The 11032-nt window shown below is 54.4% G+C and overlaps 2 protein-coding genes across 3 annotated transcripts in view; one reads left to right on the top strand and one right to left on the bottom strand.

Moving 5' to 3' along the window:
- LOC113204950 (uncharacterized) overlaps window positions 1-1063 on the top strand; it is a 44318-nt gene extending 43255 nt beyond the window's left edge. Inside the window, exons 6-7 of the mRNA XM_052263871.1 lie at window positions 323-444; window positions 529-1063. Of these exons, the coding sequence (XP_052119831.1) occupies window positions 323-408 (86 nt within the window). The 3' untranslated portion in view covers window positions 409-444; window positions 529-1063. The remainder of the gene's footprint in view (window positions 1-322; window positions 445-528) is intronic.
- Window positions 1038-11032, bottom strand: part of LOC113204951 (protein Shroom2) — a 59514-nt gene continuing 49519 nt past the window's right edge. For both annotated transcript variants that reach the window (XM_052263865.1, XM_052263866.1), the window contains 6 exons: window positions 4939-5171; window positions 4206-4850; window positions 3725-4079; window positions 3494-3620; window positions 3106-3372; window positions 1038-3013 (listed from right to left, as the gene is read on the bottom strand). In XM_052263865.1, the coding sequence (XP_052119825.1) occupies window positions 2762-3013; window positions 3106-3372; window positions 3494-3620; window positions 3725-4079; window positions 4206-4850; window positions 4939-5171 (1879 nt within the window). In that variant the 3' untranslated portion in view covers window positions 1038-2761. The remainder of the gene's footprint in view (window positions 3014-3105; window positions 3373-3493; window positions 3621-3724; window positions 4080-4205; window positions 4851-4938; window positions 5172-11032) is intronic.

Below are 11032 nucleotides of genomic sequence, written 5' to 3'. Positions count from 1 at the left end.
GGACTTTGGGTTTAGGCTCCTTTTGACTCCAGGCTCATAAATCCTTTCTAAAGCTAAGAAGTAGTCGCTGTTCGGCAAATTGACTCGATAAAAGCTGCTAAAAAACGTAATTTTCTTAACTCAAAAAAATGTGACGTAACGCTGTTCTAGACCCCCCTCCCCCCACGGCATTGATATCTTTCGTTTTCGCTTTAGTTTCCTTCTGGTTGATATTCTAGCACTGGCGGAAGTAATGAATTCGTCTGTAGACGGTTCAGTTGAAGCTGACTCGGGCACTGTCGGCTGTAGCTACACGACGTGTCTAATCTGTTGTGCTTGACAGGTGCGGAGCCATGCGGCTACATGGAAGAGGGCAGCACGGGGATGGAGTGGCCAATGGATGAGAAGGCGCTGCTCAGCGCGGCCTGATGGAGGATGGGGCGTTTTTCTAACAGGGAGACTTTGGTAAATATGTGTATTCAGCAATATTAATGACTTTTTCACACAATTAAGACCCACCTTTTCATGTGCTTATTTGGGTTTTCACAGGTTAATGCGCGCTTATGAACCAAATAGAAGATTTACGTGGACGTTGGTCTCCTTGTACGACATGGGCATGGACTGTAGATGCAGTCTTCGTACGATGTACATAGATTGATATTAAAATTTCTGTGATGTTTACAAATAGAAAACAAATGCTTTGATTGTGGAATATACCTAGTATTTGTTCCTGGAAAGGATTTAAGAAAACATTTTGTAATTAAGTGAATGACTGTTTTTTGGAGTGGTTCTTGATGAGAGTGATATTGAAGTCTGAAGTTTATTATCATTACAGCAGAATAAAACTTATACTGTGATGTGAGGTATTCCGTCATGAAAATCTTTGGATGTATGGCTACAAAGAAGATATTTAGGAAAAAGTGTTGTGCCAGCTTTGATGAGACTGACTGATGTGTTTTTAAATCAAAGGGTAGCAGGAATTCCAGAGAAATGACGGATGTGAAATATTTCTAAATTAAAGTTGTAGGGGTGGAAAAAAATTTATGATACTCAGAATGTGTTCTTCAATAAATTTATCAGTTTATTTACTCATTTATTTACAATTCACATCATCAGTATCACAATACAGAAGTCGTTCCTTGAGAGCAACTGTGGTCAAAGGAGTATTCTCAAGGAAAAAGTACTTCTTTCTTAAATTACGTAGTAACATTTGTACAGAAGGTATAAGAATGGCTTTGATGACCATACAAAAGAGTACACAGCTGAAAGTGGACAAGAAAATTTCCACAAGAAAATTCAATAGATGGCACATGTCAGCAGTCTTGTTGAAATAAAATGTTCTTTGAAAAGCTATTCTAAAATGTTCTTTCAACAGCAGCCTTCCTGTGGACCGCTGAAGGGCCATCTATTAAAACAGCTATGAAGAGATTAGATAAGAACACTGCATTCATTGCAGCAGCAATAACAACAGGAAGCAACAATACTGTACATTTATGATTACATGTCTACTGCCATGGTTGGTTTTTCCTGGACGGATTCATAAATTTAAAATGGACTATCACTGATGATCAGTGGCAAGTTTAATCCAAACAAGAGCCTTAAAGACTCCTTAGGAAAGAGCAGTATAGACAAGCAACAGGACTAGGTATGCATAGACCAAAAGAGATTACCTCTTTTGGAAAATTTCTACATATTACCCATATTTGAGATGCTAATGACAATTCTTGTTGGGCAAGGATAATATAACATACTCACTGAGGAAGGCAGTCATTACTTGAGCCCATTAAATAATACACCTTTGAATTTTAATGGTGCATTACAGAACAGAGGGGTACCTTGAATGATGTAGTTTTTAAATAAAGATTAAAAATGCATAGTTAAATTGGCTTCCAAAATACTGTAACAAGATATCTATTGTTGTGAGCATCTAATTGAGTAAAATACACAGAGTATCTTCGGGCATTCAACTTCCTCAGGAGTTCGGTAATAATGAGCATACAAGTAAAACTATTAGTTTGATATAATGCATTGGAGAATCACATGGCATTGATATTTCACTGAATAATGCATTCAGATGATAACAGTTTTATATTTCTACTTCTGCAAGAATATATGACACAAAAATTCCACAAACCATTTGCATCTCAAATATACATCACAATTTTCTTTTAATCAAATAACAATACAATTGAGGTGTTTTGTATTAACACGAGATTCTCAATTGACCTAGGAGTATCATGTTCTGACTTAAATACAAGGATATTTCAACTCAAAATGGTTTGAGCACTAAGTGTGACTGATGACTGAGAGTAGTCCAGACCTAGGTAAGAATGGTCAGTCAGAACACATGACTCCTGCCCACTTTCACTTTTACATCATTGTCAGAAGTTAAGTTGATAATAATTCTTGATTTTCATATCAGTACATTGGCTTATAGCATATATTGTCGAGCTCTTGCGTTCAAAATTTAGTTTATGATAATTGCACAGTTAACAGCTGTATATAGCGCAATATTTTTTTAACTGTTAAGCAATTGAAAAAATTGAACAAAGATAGGACCAATCATTTTAAACATTGGATACTGTCCATTGTTTCTGAACTTTTTGTTATTAAAGTTACAATACTGATAAATTAGAGCCAAATAACAAGAAGCTCACATACCAATTTGAAGCCTGTGCAGTCTTTTGAAACTATAGTAGAAAACAAGAAACTCAAAGCTTCAAGTTTAAAGCTGACAAAAAAAAATTAAATAAACAAAATGGGTTTGCAAAAAGTCATTTCATTATGACAAGGTTTCACGCAGGGCATCAAGCTGTTCCTCCCCAAGTGAGATCTTATCTGCTAATTCTCGGGCATCAACAATAAGTTTGGCTTTCATACTAATAAAATGCTGGTAATCATCAAGGTCAGATGGACTAAGGCATGTTGACAATGACTTCATCACACTTTCACTTCGTTGGTCGATGCTGGTCTTCAACTGCTTGGCTTCCATCAGCTGAGATAGAAGTTTATCACGTTTGCTCTCAAGGGAAACCTAAGGTTAATAAATAAATAAATAAAGAAGTAAATTAGTGCCTTTAAATTAATGCAGTCATAACGAGTTGCTTTATCAAAAAATATACATACTCTTTCATGATGGTGGAGTGGCAAGGCGAGAAGGGCATTTTCTGCTCTTGCTAGTCGCCCCGAAAGCCCAAGCAATAAAGATGTTATGTGGCCCACTTCAGAGACATGTAAACGCAACTTGGATGACTGTCCAGGTCGCGCTACTTTCCCTACTCTGGTACAAACAGCTTCACCTAGCTCCTCATTAAGTCTTCGCTCCTCAGTCAAAGCATCTTGTTCTTCTCGAAGAATTTCTAATTTTCTTGATAGGCGAGTCACCAATTCCTCCTAACAAGGCACATAACAAAAAAATTAAAAACTAAATCAAATCACAGTAACTAGAAGAAAACTACTGCAAAAAAATTATTCAATGAAACAAAATATAAAAAAAGAGGGAAAAGTTGCATACCTTCTTTTGGTTCAGTTCTGTTCCACTGAGATCAACTGCTGAGGAATTGTCTTGGCTAAGCCTTGTAAGAAGACGAGCTTTGGATTCTGATGTAGCAAAAAATGCTGAGCTAGCTGGCAAGGCTTCCCTGTAAAAGAGTAAAAACAGATAAATATACTGATGCTGTTTAAAAAGTAGACAAAATACAGCATTAATATGGGTATTTTAAGATTAACTGATTGAAAAACTTACATGCAATTGGAAGTTTCTGTTGAGCGACTAGTGGGAGAAGTTGAGCCTACACAGCCGTTGCTTGATGAAACCTCTAATGAGGATCGACTTGAGTTCAGGCTTGAATTTGATAAACTATTAGTATAAGATTCTCTTTTACTGGGAACTGGTGGATTTGATTCTATTTTCATAGGTGTACTAGAGCTTACGCTCTCGACAGAAACTGGCTGAGCCAAAACTGTCATGGTTAAACTATTTGATGATGGTGGACACATTGAAGTGGATGTCGACTTTGAACATGTTTTCCTGGGCCGAACAGCCACATTGAAGAGCCCCGTAACATAATCCGCTGGCTTCTTGTATTCTGGAGCAGGTGCTGCAATACAAAAAGAAAAATGTGTAAAACAAAGGAAAAACAATGGCCGTTCTGCAAATTTACCCCGAAGTAAAAACATTTGGGTTGGTTTTTATAAATGCAAATTCCTAAAAATATGTCAGCTACCTAGAAGTTCCTGCAGCCTCTCGTTGCCGTGGAGACGGCTCGCGAGGTCCCGCGAGAGCCGCTCCACCTCCAGCTCCTCGTGCAGCCGCTGCTTCTGGCCGGGCTTCGGCGAGGGTGGTGGCGACGGAGGCGGCGAGGGCGGCGGTGATGGCGGGGGAGAGGGTGGCGGCGAGGGCGGCGGGGTCTGCACCAGGTCGGTCTGAGATGCGGCGTCGCTTGTGCGCGAAATATTGCACAGCGAGGCCGCGGCGACCGCCACCGAAGGTGTGAGGTTGTTGACGCGGCTGTTGTGGTGGTGGTTGACGGGGTAGGGCGGGGTAGGTGGTGCCACAGGCTCGCTGGGAGTCTGCTTGTAGTTGACCAGCGGGGGCGACGGGGTCGCCGAGCTCGTCACGGGAGGAGAGGGCGACGCCGAAGGGGACGACGCGGACGTCGGGGAAGGCGAGAGGGACAGCGACAGCGACAGCCTGTCGGCGCTGCAGCACGAGTCCGAGTCGCTGGCCAGGGAAGCGGAGAGCGAGGTCGGGACCGGAACTGCGATCGCCGGGACGGCCGTATGGGTGTGACTGGTGTGGGTGGGGCTTGATGACGGGCTCAGATGTTTGGGCGACCGCTCCTCGTCGGAAGACAGCCTCTGGCGCTCGGCTGCGGACACACCAAGAATTAAATCAGTAACACGATCTCGGTGATCGGGGACAACAACCGCGACAGCTGCACGCGTGTGCACACTCACCTATGACGGACTTGGGCTGCACCACCATGAGCACGATGTCCTGGTGGGGCCGGGGCGGCGCCTGGGGCTGCGCGACGCTGTGGTTGGTGAGCGCCACGCCGCCCGTGGGCACGTGTCCGGCGGGCACCAGGCCCGAGGGCTGCGTCTGCTTGTAGCTCCCCTCGAAGCTGGGCAGCGTCGACTCGCGCTCGCCGCCCTTGCGCAGCGCCAGGTACGAGGCCTTGGAGGTGCTCCTGCAAACACAAAGACAAAACCACTCGTCAGACACGGCATCCTCCACTGACACAAACATCCCTCCGACGCCGAGTGGACAGGCGCAGCGTAACACAGTAGTCCATTTCGGTCGGCAATATTTCCAGTGAGCTAAACGCCTCGCGCATAGGTCAGGCTGCCAATACTGCCAACAGCAGCCAGGACAGCACCAGCAGCAGCCGCCGCCGCCCGCCGGCGTCCTTGCGGGCGTGGCCAACCCGGCACGAGTTACGGTACGTTACCGTGGGGCGCGGCAGGGCGGCGCGGGCGGCGCGGGCGGGGCGCAGGTCGAGGACACCTACCATGCACTCGGCTCCGCGCGCGACACCGGCCCGCCTGCCCGCCCCGCCCGGTTTGCTAACAGGCCTAACGCGAGTCCCACATGCGCAGCCCTCCCCCCCCCCTCTCTCTCTCTCCTCCACGCTTCGTTGGAGCAAGGTAGTAACAGCCAGAGCAAGGCAAACAAAGGGCCCTCGGAAAGTGATCCAGTCCAGTTTAGTCACGGTGTCGGCTCGGCCCGGTCCCGGTGCGGCCCCCGGCCCCCGGCCTGGCCCGGCCCCGAGCGCCGCGGGGTAGGCCACCCGCCCAGGCGGGCGGCGCGCAGCGGGCGCGGTGGCCTACGCGCCGGGCGGCTCCCCGCCTGATGGGAAGGACGGCGGTCTCTTCCCAGAGAGACTCTCTTCCCACGGAACTCTCTTCGCCCGCGGGACTCTGCGCTCGCGGCCGCGTCGTGCGTGCGACTCCTGGTGCACGAGCGCGCGTACCGCACCGCGAGTCCACGAGCCTCACGGGCCGCCAGAGGAGCACGCGCCTGAAATCTTTTCTGCCTCCTCCTCCTCCTGCTTCTGCTCCAGCACCGCTCTGCTCTCTGGACTGGGCCGCGGGCCGGCCGCTCGCCGATCAGCCTCACTGCGGGAGAACAATACCGGAAGGAAGCGGCGGCGGTGGCGGACCCACAGCGGGGACCGTAATGGTTTTAACGGGCCCGCCCGGCTCACACTGCCAACAAAACGTTTTTTCGCTTTTCTTATATATATTCCTCGAATACAACGCAGACAAGAAACGAGAATGAATGCATTTATTTTCCTTTCCGCGAGGCACTGCAGCAGCAGCAGTGCGCCTCGTGCCCCGCCCACAACGGCACGCCGCCGCACCAGGCCAGGATGGCCACGCCACCGCCCGCCAGGCCGCCAGGCCCTTCTTAGCCTTAGGGCTCCGAATTATGTGGGTCAAACCTCCGCAGCCGCAGTGGCGGCGGCAGCAGCAGCAGCAGCGCACGCCGGCTTTTAAAAGCAACAGCTCGGCACTCTGCGGCTCTGGCACCCGCCACGCTTATTTGCAATTACTGAGACGCGGGCGACGCAGAGAGAGAGAGAGAGGCAGCGCTGCTGGCAGTGAGTGCGAGAGAGGCGGAGGAGACAAGGGCGTTTGGGTGCAACTCGACTGCTAAATCAGAGGAGAAAACATGTATTTTTTTGAAATTAAAAAAATAAAAATGCGAGAGAATCGCGCGGCGGAGGTCATGCGGCAGCAGTAGTAGCTGACATTTCCAGCAGCAGGGCTCCCACACTCATCTGCGCGCCCCTGCAGCTCCTCCCTCTCCAGTCCAGTGGATGACATGACCGGCCGTCCCCCCTCACCTCACTCCTTGTCCTTTGTGCGGGCCAGGCCGGGCCGGGCACACCGGGCCACACCGGGACAGGCCCGTTACTGAGATGACATCCGCGCGGGGCGTGGCGCGCGCCGCCCTGTGTGTTGGAGCCGGCCCAACGCGGAAGAGGCCAATTCGAACACGGGCGACGACGACGGCGACGGTGTGCTGCTTGTGCGCTCCGCTGTGCTGAACGGGACGGAACGGGCCTTGCTCTGGATGCGAGTGCGTGAGAGCGACGGAGACAGACAGGGAGATGTGATATGGCGAGAGCGTCGTGTCACGCTCCGCGACGTCATGCGCCTCCTCCCTCACATATACCGCGCCAGCCGACAGGCACCTCATCGATATGCAGCCACGCCAACAAACGCCGCCACCCGCTGGATTTCTCATAACAGCGCTCCGGCTCCCCGCCGCGCCTCGCCAGCCAACGGGCCGCCGGGCCACGGCTGTGCGCAAAACGATTCCGCGAAGACGCGACGGGGCCGGCGTCGTGCCGCAGCGCTGGTCGCGGGGCCGCTGCACCGGCCGGCCCGGCCCACAAGGAGATTTCCTCCTTTTGCGCCATGTCACGTCGACGGCGCCTCCCCTCGCCCTCCGCCGCACTCCAACAACTGGGACAGGGGGCGCAGCAATCGGTCTGCTTTGGAAAAAGGGGGGAAGGGGGGGCCTGTGCGCGGGAGCCGGTCGGACAGACCAACCCAGGCCAGGCCAGTCCCCGCCGGTGCATATGGTGATTTGGCGGATAGAGACTTCGACCCGTCCCGCCCCCGCCCCACCCGCGGCACGAAAAGGTCGCGGCACAGTGATTATGATGATTTGATCGGGAAGACGGCGGCGGCTGCCCCGGCTGGGTCGGACGCCGGTCGGTCGGTCGGTCGGTCGGTCGGTCGGTCGTATCCGTTCCCACAAGACGAATGTCAAAGTCATGCACTGGCCGCCGTGCGGGCGGAGCACGAAGAGCAGCAGAACGCGGAGAGGGGGAGGGGGAGGAGCATCTCACTCACGGAGCAGCAGAGCAGCAGAGCAGCAGAGCTGGCGAGGGAGTGGCAGTGGCGCTAATGAACTCGCTCATCGAGAGAAAGGCAGAGAGGCGACAGGTAAAACGGCCCCGCATGTAAACATGCAGACCGCGGCGTGCCCGCGGGGCCCTCGGGCGGGCGGCTGCGGCAGCAGCTGCAGCAGCAGCGGCAGGAGCAGGGCCTCGGCCGCCTCGACCAGCGCAGCGTGGCGTAGCGTCGCACAGTCCAGCTCGCGAGGGGGGAGGGAAGGAGACACCGCGCAGCACAACGAGAAAGGCCAGGGCGCGAGCGGTGGTGTTTGGGAATTGTGGAATATTTAAAAGGTCCTCAAGAGGACGAGGATGAGGGGTGCGAATTACTTCAGCGCGTTTCGACCGGCGGCGCCTGCTTTTGCCTTTGCCCCGCTTTGCCCTTTTCTTCCTTTATGCCAAGACTGGCCAGGGTGGGGCGGACGGCTCGCGGCCAGCGCGGCGCCGGGGGGAAAACTCACCGGCCGAGACAGGGCCGCCAGGGGGCACACTAGTGTCGGGTCACGAGGCTGGAGCTAAGGGAGAGAGACAGAGAGAAAGAGTCGTCAACCGAGACTAGCGGACCACTCCACGCTGCTGGTCCGGGTGGTGGCAGTTGCGTGAGAAATGAGCGGCACGACAAGAATACGCCACGAAACGAAACGTGTAGCAAAGCGAGACGAGTAACGCACTTGAGTCCGTCACGCAGAGCGACAGAGGAGCCGGGCCTGGCCGGGTGAGGAGGAGGACAGCGTACGCGACGTCCATCATGGGACCCAGCAGGATACACGCAGCACCGTCGCGAACCCACCGCAAACAGGACACGCGGCGGCGCGTCCGGGGGGGGGGGGAGGAGAATGTCCCTGCAGCAGAGGCCCTCAGCGCGGTGGCGGCGGTGGTGGGTGCCGCACGGAAACGTGCCCGGCAGAGCAAGTCAGACACACAAATCGCAGTGAGCACGTCAGGCCGCCGTCGCGTCGCGTCCCGTCCCGTCGCGGACCGCATGCGCAAGATGGATACCGTTACATCAAAAGCGCGCCTCGCGCAGAGTTAGCGAGAGACGACTCGGCGGTGGCGGTGCGTTACCGCGGGCCCCGCCAGCCACGGGGTTAACCACTTATTACTTCTTTTTACCTTAGCATTCCTCCGAAATAGTCGCGCGCGCGGTGGTGGTTGTTTCCTTTGGCTCCGCGCCCCGCCCCGCCCCGCCCCGCCACCACACACGTGTATAACGGGGACTCTGGCCTTGCCTTCGCCTCCCTCTGCTCAGCCTATTACGTGCTAACCGGGCATCTGATAGGGCCACCGCAACGACACTAAGAAAGGCACACACACACATACACACACACAGACACGCTCCTTCGCCGGTGACTGTCGCCGTGCTCGAGGTAGGTCACTGGCTGACAAACGCAGCGACAACACAGAGAGCGCGCCGCGAAACGTGATCTCGAGCATAATTGCGCACGTGTGTGTGTGTGTGTGTGTGTGTGTGTGTGTGTGTGTGTGTGTCAGGCGAGCGTGTAGCGCGTGTGGCTAGAGAGGCCGCCCACCCTCCCGGCACGCCGCTAGGGAGACGGACGTTAAACGCGAGTAGATGGCGGTCTCTCTACATACCTTTCAGAAGAGCATCAGGCAGAGGTCATACCCCTCGCCCCCACTCTCTTTCGCGACACGGCGGCATCGTTCTCCCCGGCAAGCAGGACTGCGACTCGCGACTCCAGGCGGACGCCCCCGCATTCCTCGACGACGCGGCGCTGACCGCAGGCTCCGCAGGCCCGTTGCCGCGTCCCCGCCGGCCCCGCTGGCCGCCCCTTCCGCAAAGCGACGCGCGCCCGTCGCAGCGCGGCATTCCCTGTGCGTCCGCCGTCTCCGCGGGCGGAGATGCGCGGCTCCCCGACCCCGCCTCGCCCCCGCCCCACTTCACCTTGGCCGACTTGCACGACAATCCAACGCGTAGAGTACGTATCCGACGGAGGACTCTCTGGGATCCCGACGGTCTGATTGACTCGGGGGCGTGGTGGTGGTGTGGTGGGGCAGCGGCGATGGCACCGCCCAGATAGCCCGGCCGGCCGTGCTCCGGGGCCGCCCAAGGAGAGCATGGGAGCGGTGCCGGACTGGGCGGGGCGGGGTTGGGCGGGGTGAGGTGGGGCGGGGCGCAGAGGCCACCCATCGCACGCAGAGCGCATTATGCACAACTCCAGTCAGCATTTTTCTCCAGCGGCCGCGGCTACGGCGTGTCCCCCCGGACGGCCCCGCGGCCGCCGCGGCCCGTTACCCAGCGGCCGCTGGACCGGCCCGCCGCCGGAGCCGGACCGTGACGCAATAACGCACAGAGGAAGTAGTGGCCGTCGTGACGTCCAAAATCACTCCTTGTCGCTGCAGCAGCGGAGCAGCGGAGCAGCGGCGGCCAGCCGGGCGCGGGCAAACTACCAGTCCTGCTGGAACACCTGGGGAACCTGACGCCGCGGAGTGTCGCCCGTCGCCGCCGCCGCACCAACAGCTTTCTTTGCGGTCCGCAAACGCCGTGGTGGGGTATAGAGAGGCACCCCGAGCAAGCACCAAGCAGCAGCTTGAGCATCAGCAGCTTGAGCAGCAGCTTGAGCAGCAGCTTGCGCAGCTTGGAAAGCAGCGGCGGCCTCTCGTTGAAGTGCGTGACTCTGTACTCGCGCCTGCTGTCCTGCTGTGCGCTGCTTAGCTCAGGCTCGGCCCGCCGGCGCTTCCCGCACGCGTCCAAAAAATATAAAACACACACACACACACTCACAAATGAAAATCTCTGGGAAGTGTGAGCAAAAGCAGAAGATTGTGATGGACTCGCGCGCCAAGGCCAAGGACACGAGGAGCGGGCAGCAGGGCGCGCCGATTCATTAAGATTAAGACTTCAAAAACAATGGAGGCGCATCACTCGCTCTGGCCCGAGGCACGTACCGTCCGAGGCGAGCAGGCCGGCCTGGCCGCGCCTTCCCACCAGGACGGCGCACACCAAAAACAAAGATGGGCACGTTCATTCGAGTGTTCTACTCGCTATAAATGGCGTCAAAACTATTTCGACCGCATCTTGACAGCTTGCGACAGCAAGGAATGTAATACATCTTTTTCAGAAAAAAATAAAAAGTTGTGTACTTTTATTTCTCTCTTGCACCAAATGCAAAGGGGATTCG

This window comes from Frankliniella occidentalis, unplaced genomic scaffold, assembly GCF_000697945.3.
Source record: "Frankliniella occidentalis isolate FOCC.00 unplaced genomic scaffold, Focc_3.1 Scaffold14, whole genome shotgun sequence".
Classification (NCBI taxonomy): Eukaryota; Metazoa; Arthropoda; class Insecta; order Thysanoptera; family Thripidae; genus Frankliniella; species Frankliniella occidentalis.
The sequence above is the reverse complement of the archived record's forward strand: the minus strand, read 5'-3'. Positions and strand labels throughout refer to the sequence as shown.